Consider the following 15,387-nt stretch of genomic DNA (forward strand, 5'->3'; position numbering starts at 1 on the left):
AAATAGAAAACTATTAATTTTATCAAAAAAATGTATAGAACATTTTTTGCTTAGAATGAATGTTTTCACCAACTTTTGCCGTCAAAATATAATAAAAAATCTTCACCGCTGACATGGGGTGGCAACCACCCCCATGGTAAAAGCGCCTTTTGGCATCATATAGATTTTGATCCTTGGACTATCCACTACTTATTCTCAAATTTTCAAGCAAATCGATCCATTCTGTAAAAATTGCGAGGTTTTGTCCTATTTTAAGCTTCATTACTTGGACTAATATGCATCTTTTCCGCGCTGCTGCAGGTAAAATAAAGATTGCCATAATGATCGCCAACATTCATCACGGATAGGCACATCAAGTAGAAAAAAAACTTATGTTCTTGGTTAAAGATTTTTTTATTTTTTTTATTTTTTTTTGTACTTACTTGTTCGCTGATTGCTCGAAACAAACACGTTTCATCATAGGCTACGTTTTTTCTATATAATCCCAATGCATCTAACCATTGATCTACGGCACCTGGATTCTTACCTCTTTTGCCCATTTTTGATATCTTTCGACCAAAAAGATACTGTGGCCAAAACTACAAATTTAATGTAATACCTATGACAAATTGAACTGGCATTAGGAAAAAATACATTGTAATCCTCGACTAGTCGCGTATATATCTGACAGATACAAGAGTATAATAATGAGAATTATTTAGAAATACGTAAACAATATTTAATTCCCAGTGGTTAAGTAACCGTTAAGGCATCACTCACTACGAGGCGCCAACCCTCGCTCCGACCATAGGATCGTACCATAGTATCAAATACCAAGTAAAATACATGCATTATTTTAAATGCGAGCTTTCACAGTTGGATTAGGTTACGTTTACTATAGAGACCATCGCATGGTATCCTAGCCTAGAGCATAGTATCCTACTCTTCATATTCGTGAATTCTGGCATTCAAAATAATGCATTTATTTTACATAGCGATCGATAATATCAACGCATGAAAGGCAATCCTTCCTAACCGACAAGATTTGGTAAAACGACATATATATATCATTCGACTCGCCATAAAAATCCGCGTCGATTGGTCTGGGTCTCGTAGCGCTGCGTTGAGATTTGTTGTCGCTTAGGAAGTACGTGAATCTTAAGTATTCTCACGTTTTCAACTGACTAAGCAACAAAAAAGTCCTAATTTTCTATATATCGGTTGGTTGGACAGTTTGAGTTATAAGAAAAAACGAATAGTAATTTGTTCCTGTCTTAAAATTATATTAACCGTTAACTTAGATAAATTTACTGAAAGTAAAATCATATGCACCAAGCAGTACGGTATTTTTTCCTGTTCTAGATTTTGCTATCATAGTCGCTTACCGATTTTTATACAAACAGAAATATCATCCAAACGTGTCCTTATACATTTGTTCCTAAAAATGTATTTGACATCATTTGTGCTTAGACATTTTTGCTTGTTGCGAAATAGGTATAAAAAAGAGCTTAGATAATTTTACATAAAAAAACGATACCGACTTGATGTCGCTTAGATAATTTTACCTGACTAATTAGTTTGGAACCGAATGTCGCTTAAATAGTTTTACTTGCCTTAATGTTGTGCCAAACGTGTCGCTTAGATAGTTTTATTTGAATTTCAAAACGAATAATAGACGCTTAGGAGGCGCAACCATGTTTTGAATGTCGGTTATGCATAACATACTGCATACTGCTTTCGTATTATACTAGTAAGAGGACTAACTCACAATCATAAACTTATATCGAGAAACAGTCCTGATGAAGGTGAAAATTTGGCACAGCCCTCAAATAGTATGGATTTAAATACACCACACATTGATATAGTCCTAAAAGTAACTGAGATGAATAAAGAACAATCAAATAATACAAATATTGTTGAAAAGAAAAAAAACTGTTCGTAAATGCAAAAGAGACATGAAATACATCGATTACATGTCTGATCAAGAAGATTTTTCAACTTTTTACGGCCACAATGAGGATTCATACGACTGGTTGCCAGTACAAAGTGCAAGCGACGAGGAAACAAATGATGCAGAGTCAACGGGTAAAACAAGAAAAAAGAAAAAGAATTTCAGAAGAATAAAACCAACAACGAATGGATCGGGCATAGAAGAAGAAACTATAGGTGACGCTGGATTCACGGAAAGAAAAAATAATGAAAGAAAAGAAAGATCTAAGAAGAAGAGAGCTGGGGAAGAATATAAAATTAAGAAGGGAGTGACAGTACCAGCCAAGAAATTTCTCCCGAATCCATGTAAAGGAAAAAAATGTGGCAATAACTGTGGATCTATCCCAGAAGAAAGAAGAGAAAGCCTATTTAACCATTTCTGGAAACTGGATACAACTCGACGACGAAATTGGTTGGTATCATTGGCGCAAAGAGTAGGTGTGAAGCGCAAGCGCAGTGAGTCTGAAAAACGCAACTGTACTATAAAATATTTTATAAATGAAGGAGAAGGTAAGAGAAATGTATGCTTACAGTTCTTAGCAGCCACTATGAATGTTTCAGATAATAGTACATTATATACCGCGGGACTGAAGTAGTACATTTAATCCTGAAGGTAAAGTTTATGGCCCGACCGCAGGGAGGGCCATAATTTACCTGAAGGATTAAATGTACTTCAGTCGCAAGGTATATACGATACTTTTCGTACTTCCGGTATGATTTTATTAATTATTTCAATAATTTCAATCAGTTTTTTCTCTCTTCAACTCATTTAATAAACTGTCTTTAAAATAAGTTACCATAGTAACATTGCGTTGTGACAGTTATAATTTAGAAACATTGTCATTACTAGTGTCATTGTAAAGAAACATTGTTATTGATAATTATTGGTATCATGAGTGAAGAAGGTGTATCTGATATTGATAAAAGAGCAGCCGAAGTAGGTGAAGAATTGTTACCACCGAAATCTAGAAAACTATACGAGCAGCAGTACGATGCTTTTAAAAAGTGGTGCCGCTTAAAAAATGTGAGACAACCTACTGAAAATGCGCTGTTAGTCTACTTCGATGATAAATCAAAAGCGGTTTGTGCCTCAACTCTCTGGGCACATTACTCAATGCTGAAATCGGTTATTAACATTAGAGAAGATATTGATATAAGTAAATTTCCAAAATTATTAGCTTTTTTGAAGAGAAGAAATGAGGGATTTAAGCCAAAGAAGTCAAGAATTCTCACGTCTGAGCAGGTAGATCAGTTCTTACGGGAGGCTCCGGATGATAAATATTTAATGCTTAAGGTAAATTTGGAAATTTGTTTATATTCAGAAATTTTAAGAAATCAATTTTTTTGTAGGTTGCACTTATTTTGGGCGTTGCGGGAGCTTGTCGTGGAAAAGAGTTGGTTGATTTAGAAATCGACGATGTGAGAGATTTGGGCGATTCCTTCCTAATTGCGATTAGAAACACCAAAAATAAAATTGACCGAAATTTTGTGATCAAAAATTCAGAAAACAGTGCCATCAGTTTTGTGGCGATATTTCGGAAATATGTGGCATTGCGAAAGACAGGGACAACTCATTCAAAATTTTTTGTTCAATACATCAACAAAGAATGTACTACGCGAGTAGTAGGAAAAAACATGTTTGGTACAATTCCACGGCAAATAGCAGCTTTCTTGAAATTAGAAAATGCGACGTCTTATACGGGACATTGTTTTAGACTCACATCTGCGTCTTTGTTAGCTGATTCGGGAGCAACAATAGACGTGCTGAAGAGACATGGAGGATGGAAATCCTCCAACGTGGCCGAGGGATATATTGAATCGTCTATTAAAAATAAACAAAAAATTTCAGATAAAATATTTGGTCAAGTCGCCGATTCGTCCACTATAGTTATGCCACAGTCCTCATTCTCGCTTCCTGTTTCCGCAGGATCTTCGAAACAAACACCAGTTCAATATGAAAAGGACCTATCTGTTACTCGTCAGTTACCTGCTGCATTAACCCAGGAAAGACTGGTCAATATGACGAACTGTCACAATATTAATTTGAATATTAACGTTAATTACCATTCTAATTAATTATATTTTTCAATAAAATATCCCTTAAATTCGTTTGTTTGTGATTTAATCGTTCCGGGAGTTTCGTCAATATTTAATCCCGGAGGGATTAAATGTGACACTTTAGTACCTGTCACAAGGGAGTGAAGTTGTCACTTTAGGCCCGGAAGTACGAAAAACTATTTATAGTATTATTAAAAATGCAGAGTGGGGATGTGCCAAGGAAAACATGAGAGGAAAGATGGAGCCGTCAAATAAAACCAAACAAACTACTCTGGATGCCGTTATAAACTTTATAAAAAGTTTGCCTGCTTTACCATCGCACTATGGCCGCCAAGATTCCAGTAAAGTTTATTTACCAGAAGAATTCAAGACCATACCAACTCTTTACGGAATTTATAAAAATAATGTCATTAATCAAGGTATGGATATTGTGAGTGAGAGAATTTTTCGCAAAATATTTCATGAGCAGTTTAACGTCGGCTTTCATGTACCAAAGAAAGATAAGTGCAATAAATGCCTTGCGTTTGAAAAAACCACTGATCCTGACAAACTGAAAGAAAAAGAACAGCATGAGAAAGAAAAAGAAGAAAGTTACGCCCGTTTCAAAAGTCACAAAAAGATCCACAAAGATGATTCTTTTACATTATGCGTCAGCTTTGATCTTCAAAAGGTCTTGAATACGCCATATTCACCTTTATTACTATTATACTATAGTAGAAAACTAGCTGTTTATAACCTATGTTTCTACGAGAACAGGACTCGTAAAGTATTCTGTTATTATTGGGACGAATCTAATGGTAAACGAGGTGCAAATGAAGTAGCAACAATTTTGCATAAATACATTAAATCTGTTGATGCCAGAGGAAATGTTAAACGATTGCTGTTATACTGCGATTGTTGTCCAGGGCAAAACCGGAACCGCACTGTTATGGGTATGATTCACCAAACTTTGCAGGAATGTAATAATCTTGAAACAATTCAGTTGAATTTCCTACTAACTGGACACACTTATATGCCAGTAGATACGTCTCACGCCATCATTGAAAATAACCTTAAACATACAACTGTTTATGCACCTTCCCAATGGTTCACCATTTTCTCAACTGCTAGAAAGAATCCATCGCCATTTAATGTTGACCGAATATCTTATGATCAATTTAAAAAATGGGATAACATTGGAGACAAATATTTCAAAGGAAATCTTACTGGCAAAATAAGTAAAGTTCGGATTGCAACTTTTAAGAAAGACAAACACATTAGGTGACAAACCTCACGTAATATAAATAATACCGTTAATAGGTAAATATACGAGGTATACTTACATTTAATTAATATTAATAACTAATTATAAAATTATACTAGGTAAATATACCTTGTATATTTATCTATTAACGATTTTATTTATATCATTTTAAAGTGCGCATGCGTTTTGCTGCTAATTGGCACCCGCGAACGCACTTATTGTTTCTATAAAAACATCTATGAATTCTGTTGTCAAATTATTCGATGTTGAAGTCCAGCCTAAGACTAGGGTCCCACTTATGTCCTGCTATAGATCACTACTGCCCATTTCCAAAAAGAAATATGACGATCTTCAGAAATTTTGTGCTCATCAAGTCATTCCAGCTTGTTTTCATCATGAATATTTGAACATTCCACGGGATGCGAATATGAAAGGTGTGTTACCAGAATCAGACGTAGAAGATCCTGATTACGATTTTTCATTTATTTTTGCTGCAGTTTTGTTTTGATATTATGTTATTAATATTAGTATTACGAGTATATTATAATTTGTGGTTGCTTTCATTTTGATGTTATAAGGTATAAGAAGTCAAAGTGTTAATAAGGCTGGTTAATAACAAGTATACGGTCGGCTTGTGTAACATTTCCTAAATAAATTTATGGGTAAATGCATTAAAATGCAATTATTGCTTCTCCGTCATCTGTTTGGATTATAAAAAGATGCAATGACATTATTAAATGCGTTTAGGCATAAATTGATTTAGAAAGCGTTACGCAAGCCCCCCTAAATAGCATATTTTTTTATAAGTTTAATTATTTGAGGTTCCAGTATTACAGTCTTGACCAAATACGATTTAAAGTTGATTTTTTAACTATTATTTGTTTTGTTTGTTTGCTATCATTTGTTATATGTTTGAGATTGAATTATAGAATTCCTTACAAATTGTCTTACATAGGATATTACTCTAAGTACACTTGGTTAATTTTGCATTTAATGTGTTCTTTACCAATTATTTTTCCAATAGTTAGAGTTTTGGATCTTAACCATAGTTAAGTGTTAATGAAAGAGTACACACGAACATAATATTATGTATGAGATTTTAAAGAAACTTTTTTAACTCTGATGAGTCTTGTGATGTTAAACTGTACACTGTGCCTTATTTGGAGTAATAATAATTAATAATAATATGTTGAGATCTCTTTCTTGTTTGCAAATTCTTGATGTTACTTACTTATGTTATTTAACAATTATTTAGAAGATTTTTTTTATTCATACCCAGTGTTTATTATAAAAACCAAATTTTGTTTAAGTTCTTCATTTTTAATTCAAAAAAATACTGCAATACAATAAAAATATTGATTAAAAACAAAAATTGTTTTATTTGTTAAACTCACTCCCTTCAAAAATGTCGGATAGAGTTGCAAATGTTACTTTATAATAAGTAATTAGATTATTTTTCTTGAAAGATCTGACTAAAATTTAATTATTTAGTTTTTTTTTCCTATTTTTCAAAGATATTTTTTCGTTATTAATATATTTTTACCTATTTGCATATAAATAGCTTAAGTATGTAACTGAATATACTTGAAAGTTTTTTTGTAGGCTCAGGCGCATAGATAGTTGTACCTGTTATTTTTTTGGGGTAATCTTTTACTAACCAACTCTAAATGGTAAACTTGAAGTGTTAAGTAAAAATATTACTTCTTAGATAAAAGCCCACAATATTATAATGCATAAACTCTAACAAGTATTTATCTATGATGGAAAGTAAATATTTTATAAGAATTTTTCAATAAAAAAAATTTTTGATCAGCTCTCCTGCACATTTGTATAGATGTCGGTTAGGAAGGATTGCCTTTCATGCGTTGATATAGTTTCGATCGCCAGGTAAAATAAATGCATTATTTTATATGCGAGAATTCACGAATATGAAGAGTAGGATACTATGCTCTAGGCTAGGATACCATGGGATGGTCTCCGCAGTGAACTTTCAGGGTTTCCTCACTACGGAGACTATCGCATCGTATCCTAGCCTAGAGCTTAGTATCCTACTCTTCATTTTGGTGAGCGCTCGCATTTAAAATAATGCATCTGGCGATCGATAATATGGTACGAGCAGTACGAGGGATACCAGGGAGCGACGGTCGGCGCCTCGTTGTGAGCACAACTTCAAACGCTCGACCCAGGTATCGGACCATAGGTTTAGACCATGGTATTCGAGCTTAGTATTTTTTCAACCCTTGACCCTGGTACTCTACTATCGAAACGCAATATGGACAAGGAAAACTTGATCGGTTTATTTATGCGGAAAGTAATTTGGAATAAGAGAAATAAAAATCACCAAAATAACATTGTATTGAAGAAATTGTGGTCCGAAATGGCTGTAGAATATGGTACTCCAGGGTAATAAGCTAGAAATAGACCATGTTCGGGACACTCAAAGATCCAGGTAGCTGACTACTTTTTTAGTTATTGTATACCTATAGGATGAAAACCTACCTGTTTCCTGCCTAGAGTTCGCATCCGTTTTTTATTTATTAACAATTTAGTGCAAAAATCGCGATTTTTTCGATTTTTTGCACCCCATTCAAAAGCCTAACAGTTGACATAAAACTACAAAATTTAATTTTTTATAACATTTGAGAACATTTACAACCTTCAAAATGCCGATTTTTGAAAGTTAAAGAGTTAATTTGTTGCTACGCAAACTGCAAAATAAGTGAAAATAGTTATTTGTTAATAACTTTTACTAAAACTACTTTAGAACTTTAGTATTTCACCCAAAGTTTGTATTGGGGTACAGGGCCCCCGTAAGGGTTACTGGTGCCTGTGTGCAAAAAAAGATTTTGGCGCCCCTTAAGGCATTTTGGATGATGTTTTTTTATTTATTTTTTTAAGGTAGGCAGGTAGGTTCTTGAAATAAAGCAAAGAACTGAACTTTAGAAGTCATGTATAGTCCATTCACTCACGGTAAAATATTGCAAAGCCTCCGAATTTTAAAGAACCGCTTGGATTGACATGAAATTTGGCATATATATAGCTAACATGGCAAAGAAAAAAGTGATATTGTGTCGATGTGTCCTTTTGCCCTGGATGTGAGTTTTACGCCTTTTCGGGGATGTAAAAACATAAGTTCAAAAAAGTCCAAAAAGCAAAGTCAATACTTTTCAAGTTATTTGCGAGTATTTTATTTATTTATTTATCGTATGGCATAGATACAACAAGAACACATAATTTTAAAAAAAGTATATAAAACATTACATGAAGTATCACAAACGAACATCTAATGTATTAATATACTGTAAAACATTTTCGGTCGCATTCAGGAACTCATCGAAAACTCCAGGGTACCGCCTTCGGGGGCATTCCTCAATAATGTGGCGGACGGTCTGCCGTTGCGCACCACAATCACATTCAGAAGTAAGGGCCTTTCCCCATCTATGCAAGCTGTCAGCACATCTACCGGTCCCTGTTCTTATTCTGTTCAGCGCCGTCCATGTATTGCGGGGCAGTTCAAAGCCTGGCGGTTTCTGATCGATACAGGCCATTTGGTGTGATTCCTGTGGTGAGTCGCTCTCCCATTGTCTTCTCCAAGCGTTGGTGAGGTCGAAATGTTCCTGATGTAGGGAGGTGGCCCTTAACAATGGGGGATATCTGGAGCGCAGTCTGTTCATTTCGATATCAAGCTTATCATGGTGGATGGGTAGTTGATGGTTAGCCTCGATTTTTCGATATTCTCTGAGAAGAGAATGACTTCTTCTTAGTTTAGGCGGTGGAATGGGACTCAGAATGGGAAGCCAATAGTTCGGTGTTGGTCGAATTGTACCTGAGATCATTCGCATTGTCTGGTTTAATTGGGTGTCAGTGATCTTCGTGTGTTTGCTATTGAGCCATACCGGCGAAGCATATTCAGCCGCCGAGTATACGAGTCCGAGAGCGCATGATCTGAGTACGGAGGCTGAGGACCCCCATGTGGTGCCACATAGCTTTTGGATTATATTATTTCGCGTCTTCAGTTTTTCTGCCGTTCTTTGTAGGTGTTCCTTAAAACTTAAGGTTCTGTCAAGAGTCACTCCAAGATATTTTGGTGTTGAGTTATGAGCGAGTAGTCTGTTTTCAAAGTGAACGGAGAGTTTTTTGTTGGCTTGGGCATTATTCAGATGGAAACAGCACACTTCAGTTTTCGTTGCATTGGGCCGTAGCCTCCATTTGCGAAAATATTCACCCATAACAGCAAGGTCATCCGTCAGTATTGTTTCTGTAACATTCATGTTATTATGTCTTGCTGCAATGGCCCAATCGTCAGCGTACCCAAATTTCTGCGAAGTTGTCCTAGGTAGGTCCGCGATGTATAAATTAAAGAGTAAGGGTGCCAAAACAGATCCCTGTGGCAGTCCATTGCTGAGCTTCATTTGGACACTTCTTAAGTTGCCCATTGTGACGTGAAAAGGTCTGTCGGTGAGCATGCTATCAATGAGTTTGGTTACCTTTTGGCACGGATCAGTTTGCAGATTAGTCCTTGTCTCCAGACGGTGTCGTATGCAGCTGATAGGTCAATGAAAGCAACGGATGTTTTTTGCTTTCTTTGAAAACCTGCTTCGATATGTGTTGTTAGGGATAGGATCTGATCTGTGCAGCTGCGGTTAGGTCTGAACCCTGCTTGCTCAATAGGTATCACCCCCAATATGGTGTTACTAATTCTGTTGTGGATTAAGCGTTCCAACAGTTTATAGACACAGCTCAGCAGTGCAATCGGTCGGTGTAAAGCTAGTTCGCGTCCGTAGTAGAATACTACACGTGCACCCTGGGTAATGCTAAATGAACTAGCACAATAGGCAGCCAGACAATCTAGAATCTCTAGATCTCCTGGCAAGGAACACATTAAAATAATTAAAATAATTTGCGAGTAAATATGGTAATTTAAAAAAAAACACACGGCTTTTCGCAAATAACTCAAAAAGTAAGTAATTTATCGAAAAAAATATTCTTATCAAAAATAGAGCTTATAAGAAAGTGAAAAATATGGTGTATATTTGTAGTCTGTAGACCCAGTAGAAGCAAGTTGTAGCTAATGAAAAGTGAGTTCTGATTCGTCAAATTGCAAATCGAATATTTCAACGTGAAATAACCAAAAAATTAAGCACTTATCGGGGAAAGCTCATTATAAATTAAAGTGTTTAAAAGCAGCTTTATTTTTGGTTTTTGTTTTTAAATTTCTAATATCAAAAGTAAGTAAGTTACGCTCAAAATAATTAAAAAAAAATCGTAAAAATCGCCCCTTAATTAGCTTACCGAATGAAATTACTCGTCACCGCTTCACCACAAGTTACTTTACTTATGTATTGTTTATATGATCTCAAGTTGCATCTGTTCAAAGTGCTTATTTTGAAAAGGCTGTAGTTAAAATGCTAGAACGTGTCACTAGTCACGAGTGTATGCAAATTTTAAACAGCCTTATCTTAACCAATTTTTGTCTTACAGGAAAACAAGACATCCAAAATATTCAGAAAAGCAAAACTTACATTTTTTTATTGCTTGAGATTGTTGGTAGGTATCACTAATAATTTTTAAGTTATTTTGAAAAAAAAGGAATTTTTTCAAGATTAACAAAAATTTCACTTTAAAACCAATTTTTTTCAAAAATGCGCTCTTGCAACCACCGGTGAAACTTACAGATTATATTACAATACATACATTATTGTAAAGCACATGTAAAGTACATGGTAAAGCGGTAACGATTAATTTAATTTAGGATGCTAATTAAGGGGTGATTTTTACGATCCTTTTTACTAAAAAAAGGGATCAACTTTAGTTTGAGCGTAACTTATTTACTTTTGATGCTAGAAACTTTTTTAAAACAACAAGAATAAATCTCTTTTTTTAAACAATTTAAAGAAGTTGTAATCAGGTTTCCCCGAAAAGTGCTTAATTTTTTGGTTATTTCACGTTGAAATATTGGACTTAGAATTTGACGAATAAGAACCTTTTCGTTACTTACAACTATGTTTCTACTGAGTTTACAGACTTCATATTATATAAACCATTTTTTTCACTTTGTTGTAAATATTTTTGCTAAGAACATTTTTTTCGATAAAATACTTATTTTGAGTTATTTGCGAAAAACCGTCAAAAAAGAAGGATTTTTGTTGAAAAATGAACATGTTATTCACTCGCAAATAACCAGAAAATATTGACTTAGTAAAAGAACTCTAGAACAAAAGTTGCTTAGAGTTACGCAGTCTATCAAATTCCTGATTTATTTTGAACGTGTGTTTTTTTACCCCCGAGAAGGAGTGAAACTCACCCCCAGGGCATAGCACACATCGGTACAATATAATTTTATTTCTTGGACATGTTAGCTATGTGTGTGCTAAATTTCATCTCAATCCAAGCGGTTTTTTAAAATCCACAACAAAAACCTTGAGTAATTGGACTATTATTTGTAGACTAAAATATCATAACTAAACAAACAGAATACAATAATTATACGCATGCATGACTTCTACTTGTTCTCGCAAATAGGAATCAGCAGCAACTGGATGATATACTAATAAAATGTCGTGTATTTTTATACAATCTTCTTCTTTGGGTGCGTGTCCGTGTTCAGACGTTGGTCGTCATCATGTTTACACGTTCCTGAAACTTTTTTCTATCGGCTGCTTCCACACCATTGTCTAATATTACTCAACCATGAAAGTTTCTCTTGACCAATCCATCTCTTTCCGTCCACTTTTCCTTAATATGTATTATAATGAAGTATATTTTATTTGGGTCCTTTAATTATATTGCCGAAATATTTTGTTTTTTTCATATTTATACCTAATCCTATTTAATTTCTCAACTTTTATTTTACAATTAATTTTTGTTTTTTTATTTCTGCCCGGGCAATTTTTGAGCCCGGGTTTTGGCGCCGTTATAGGATGGCGCCCGTGTACATTGCACACTTTGCACATATGGTAGCGGGGGCCCTGTTGGGGTACTTAACAAACCCTCAAAATTTGAAACCGATTTATTAATTAGTTTAAAAGTCATTCTATTTGTTGATCCCAGAGACCTTTATTTTGCAATAACATAATAGGGGAGAGTGCAATTAGAACGAAAACATGAATTGTTTCGGAAACAAGCTTATATTTTTCTAAAACTTTTTTTGGTAGTTTATATACTTGTTAAAGTAAAAAGTTCTACTCGCAGATTTGGCCGCTATTTGTTTATTAATTGTTTAAACAATAACAATTGTTTTGTATAAATAATTTTAAAAATATCGGTCAATTCATCTTTTAACTGATCAAATTTGTTTTTATTTTGTTTTTGATTATGCTGAATCCGAATGTGGCATTGCAATTTGAAAATTCTTATACAGAAGCTCTTATACAGTATGTCTGCGTAGCTAGGAAGCACATGAAAAACTTTTTTATTATCAATTTTACGAAAAAAAGTTTTTCTTCATAAAATGCTCAGGATAGTCAAAAATCTAAAACTCAAGCATCAGATATCAAATTTTGTCAATTAATACGAGTTATGTCAAAAATATGAATTTCGTTAAAGAGTAAAGTACCTTTATATTCCAGAATATCAAAAAATGATATTATGAAAAGTTGATTGAAATTAAAAACTATGTTTAAATACACAATTACATCATTCTAATCGAAAAAAAATTTCAATTTTTTCTCAACTTACGGATACTCATCATCATTTTATTACAATTATGAGAACTATTTTATTATCACTTTTACAAAAAAAAGTTATTCTTCATAAAATGATCTCCCTGGTCTAAAATCTAAGATACAACCATCAGATATCAAAATTTTTAAATTTTATACGGGATATGTAAAAAATATGAACTTTTCTTAAGAGTTAGGTGCCTTTATTATTCACAATATTTTAATTAGAAGAATGTAATTGAACACTTAAACAAAATTTTTAATTACAAACAACTTTTCTTAATAAAAATTTTCGATATTGTGAAATGTAAAGGTACTATACTCTTGAGTGAAATTCATATTTTTTGACATATCTCGTATAAAATTAATTAAATTTTATATTTGATGATTGCATCTTAGATTATATATATGATGCAGAGTATTTTATAAAGAATAACTTTTTTCGTAAAACTGATAATAAAAAAGTTATCAATAGTTTCCAAGTTACGCAGACATACTGTATAAGAGCTAAAAAAATTTTTTTGCTGAACATTTATTATTGTTAAAGCTTGAACATTTGCTAAATTGAACGTTGAACATTTATTAAATGTATTTTAGGTAAGTTTTACAGAAAAAAGTTTTGATCATTTTGTATAAACATTTTTTTAGCTGGTAATTTTCGGTTTTTGTATTACATTCTTATCTTTCTTAATTTTCTCAAAAAGAAATAGTGAATTTTATTTCTAAAGTAAAATAATTTAGTGCATTTTAAAGATTACATCCTAAACTTTAAAAAAGCACTTATAAAACTGTAATAGATCTGTTCAAACTTGAGTAATACCGTCTTAAAGTGGTGGTAATTCTATAAAACTACGAAGATTTCAAAAATTACATTTTTTGAGACGTCATACCATTTAAATTAAATTTTTGAGATGTTTTTTGACTTTTTTTAATAAGATTCTTGAAAGGTAGGTTGTGCAAAATTGAGAGTTTTATAAGAAAAATTGTATTAGTTACACATTTTTATATCATTTTTAAACAAAATTCATGTAAGGCTGGCTCACTTTCCGCCCACACCGTACTTATGCCCATACATTTTACTTCTTTTCATTACAACCATAAGATAGCTTAATTATTCTTCTTTCATGTTCAATTTGTAAAATTTCATTTGATTTATTAGTTAAAGAATTACATTAAAATAACTCAATCGTGCACTTCGGTGTACGCTAGTTTACAGTGCGCCAATGTTTGTGAGAAGGGTGACTTTAGCGTTATAAATAAAAAATTATAGAAGATACAGCTTTAATTTTAGAAAATTCTTTATATAAGGTTTTTTTTTGTAAAATTTTCTGAATTTTTTAATCGTCAACTCAGTTTTTTTCTAAAATTTATATTTTCGGAGTTATTCGAATGCACTCATGTATATGCACTCCCCTAAAGACAGAAAATAATGAAGATAAGGCAATTCTGAGTATGTCAAATGAAAGTAGAAAAGTGATACTATTAAAATGTACTAAAAAAAAAATAAAAAAAAGTATGTAATATAGTCAAAAATACTAATGATAAATTTTTGAAATTTTGTAGTTTAAAAACATGAACAAGAACTCGCTTCGCTCATTCTGCAAACTTTCACATGCGTGCCTTAAACGTGTACTTTTAACACTTATATCATAAATAACTATTATCTACTCTATGTCATAATATGTATCAGTTTTTAGTTTGCGAAAACTGTCATTATAGATAGCAGTGCGTGAATGGTTTAAAGTGTGCGTGAAGTAACAATGTATTTTAAATGGGATTTACTTTTTCGCACACTTTCAATGGGTTTTTTGGCACACTTTCATTTAATCAAATATCCTTAACTTTCGCGTTGTCATGGTGATGACAATATGAGCAATGACTTACAACACAATTTTTGAGAGTTTTGTGGTTTGAAAGTAGTTAGGATTTTTAAATGTCAAAATTCTAAAAAGTGTAGAATAGAAATCAATTCCAGTGACGAAGAGTTACAGTTTTTTTATTTGTTTATCGAAAAGTAGATAAAATATTGTATGAAACTGTGCGTGAAGTACTTTTTGCGAACTTACGCGATGTATAGCACTCGCCCCGTTGTCGCTCGTGCTCTAAATATTGCGTGCGTTCGCAAAAAGCATACTTCACGAACTGTTTCATAAATAACTATTACATATTCGAAAAGTTGGTATGTTATACGAATTTTTTAAAATGTTGTTCAGTTGGTGACTAGTCGTGGTAAGTGAAGGGGGAGCTGGGAGCTGACAAATGCACGAGTTCAAAAACTAAAAAGGCAACTTAAAACTACTATCATTTTCTATATCTCTGGATTTACTGAATATATTTTGATCTTTCTTTTTTTGATTTGTATGTAATTTTTCTGTACATTACAAATATGTAATTTGTCTATTTGCAATTTGACATTTATTAATTAATAAACAGTCTAATTTGTTTAAACATTTTTGA

General features: G+C 33.1%; 1 protein-coding gene across 1 annotated transcript in view; it reads right to left on the minus strand.

The window, feature by feature from the left end:
- Window positions 1-15,387, minus strand: part of LOC114328475 (protein ovarian tumor locus-like) — a 116,609-nt gene that overhangs the window by 86,463 nt on the left and 14,759 nt on the right. The window contains exon 2 of the mRNA XM_028277333.2: window positions 423-598. Coding sequence (XP_028133134.2) covers window positions 423-539 — 117 coding nt within the window. The 5' untranslated portion in view covers window positions 540-598. The remainder of the gene's footprint in view (window positions 1-422; window positions 599-15,387) is intronic.

This window comes from Diabrotica virgifera, chromosome 7 (assembly GCF_917563875.1).
Source record: "Diabrotica virgifera virgifera chromosome 7, PGI_DIABVI_V3a".
NCBI classification, from domain to species: Eukaryota; Metazoa; Arthropoda; class Insecta; order Coleoptera; family Chrysomelidae; genus Diabrotica; species Diabrotica virgifera.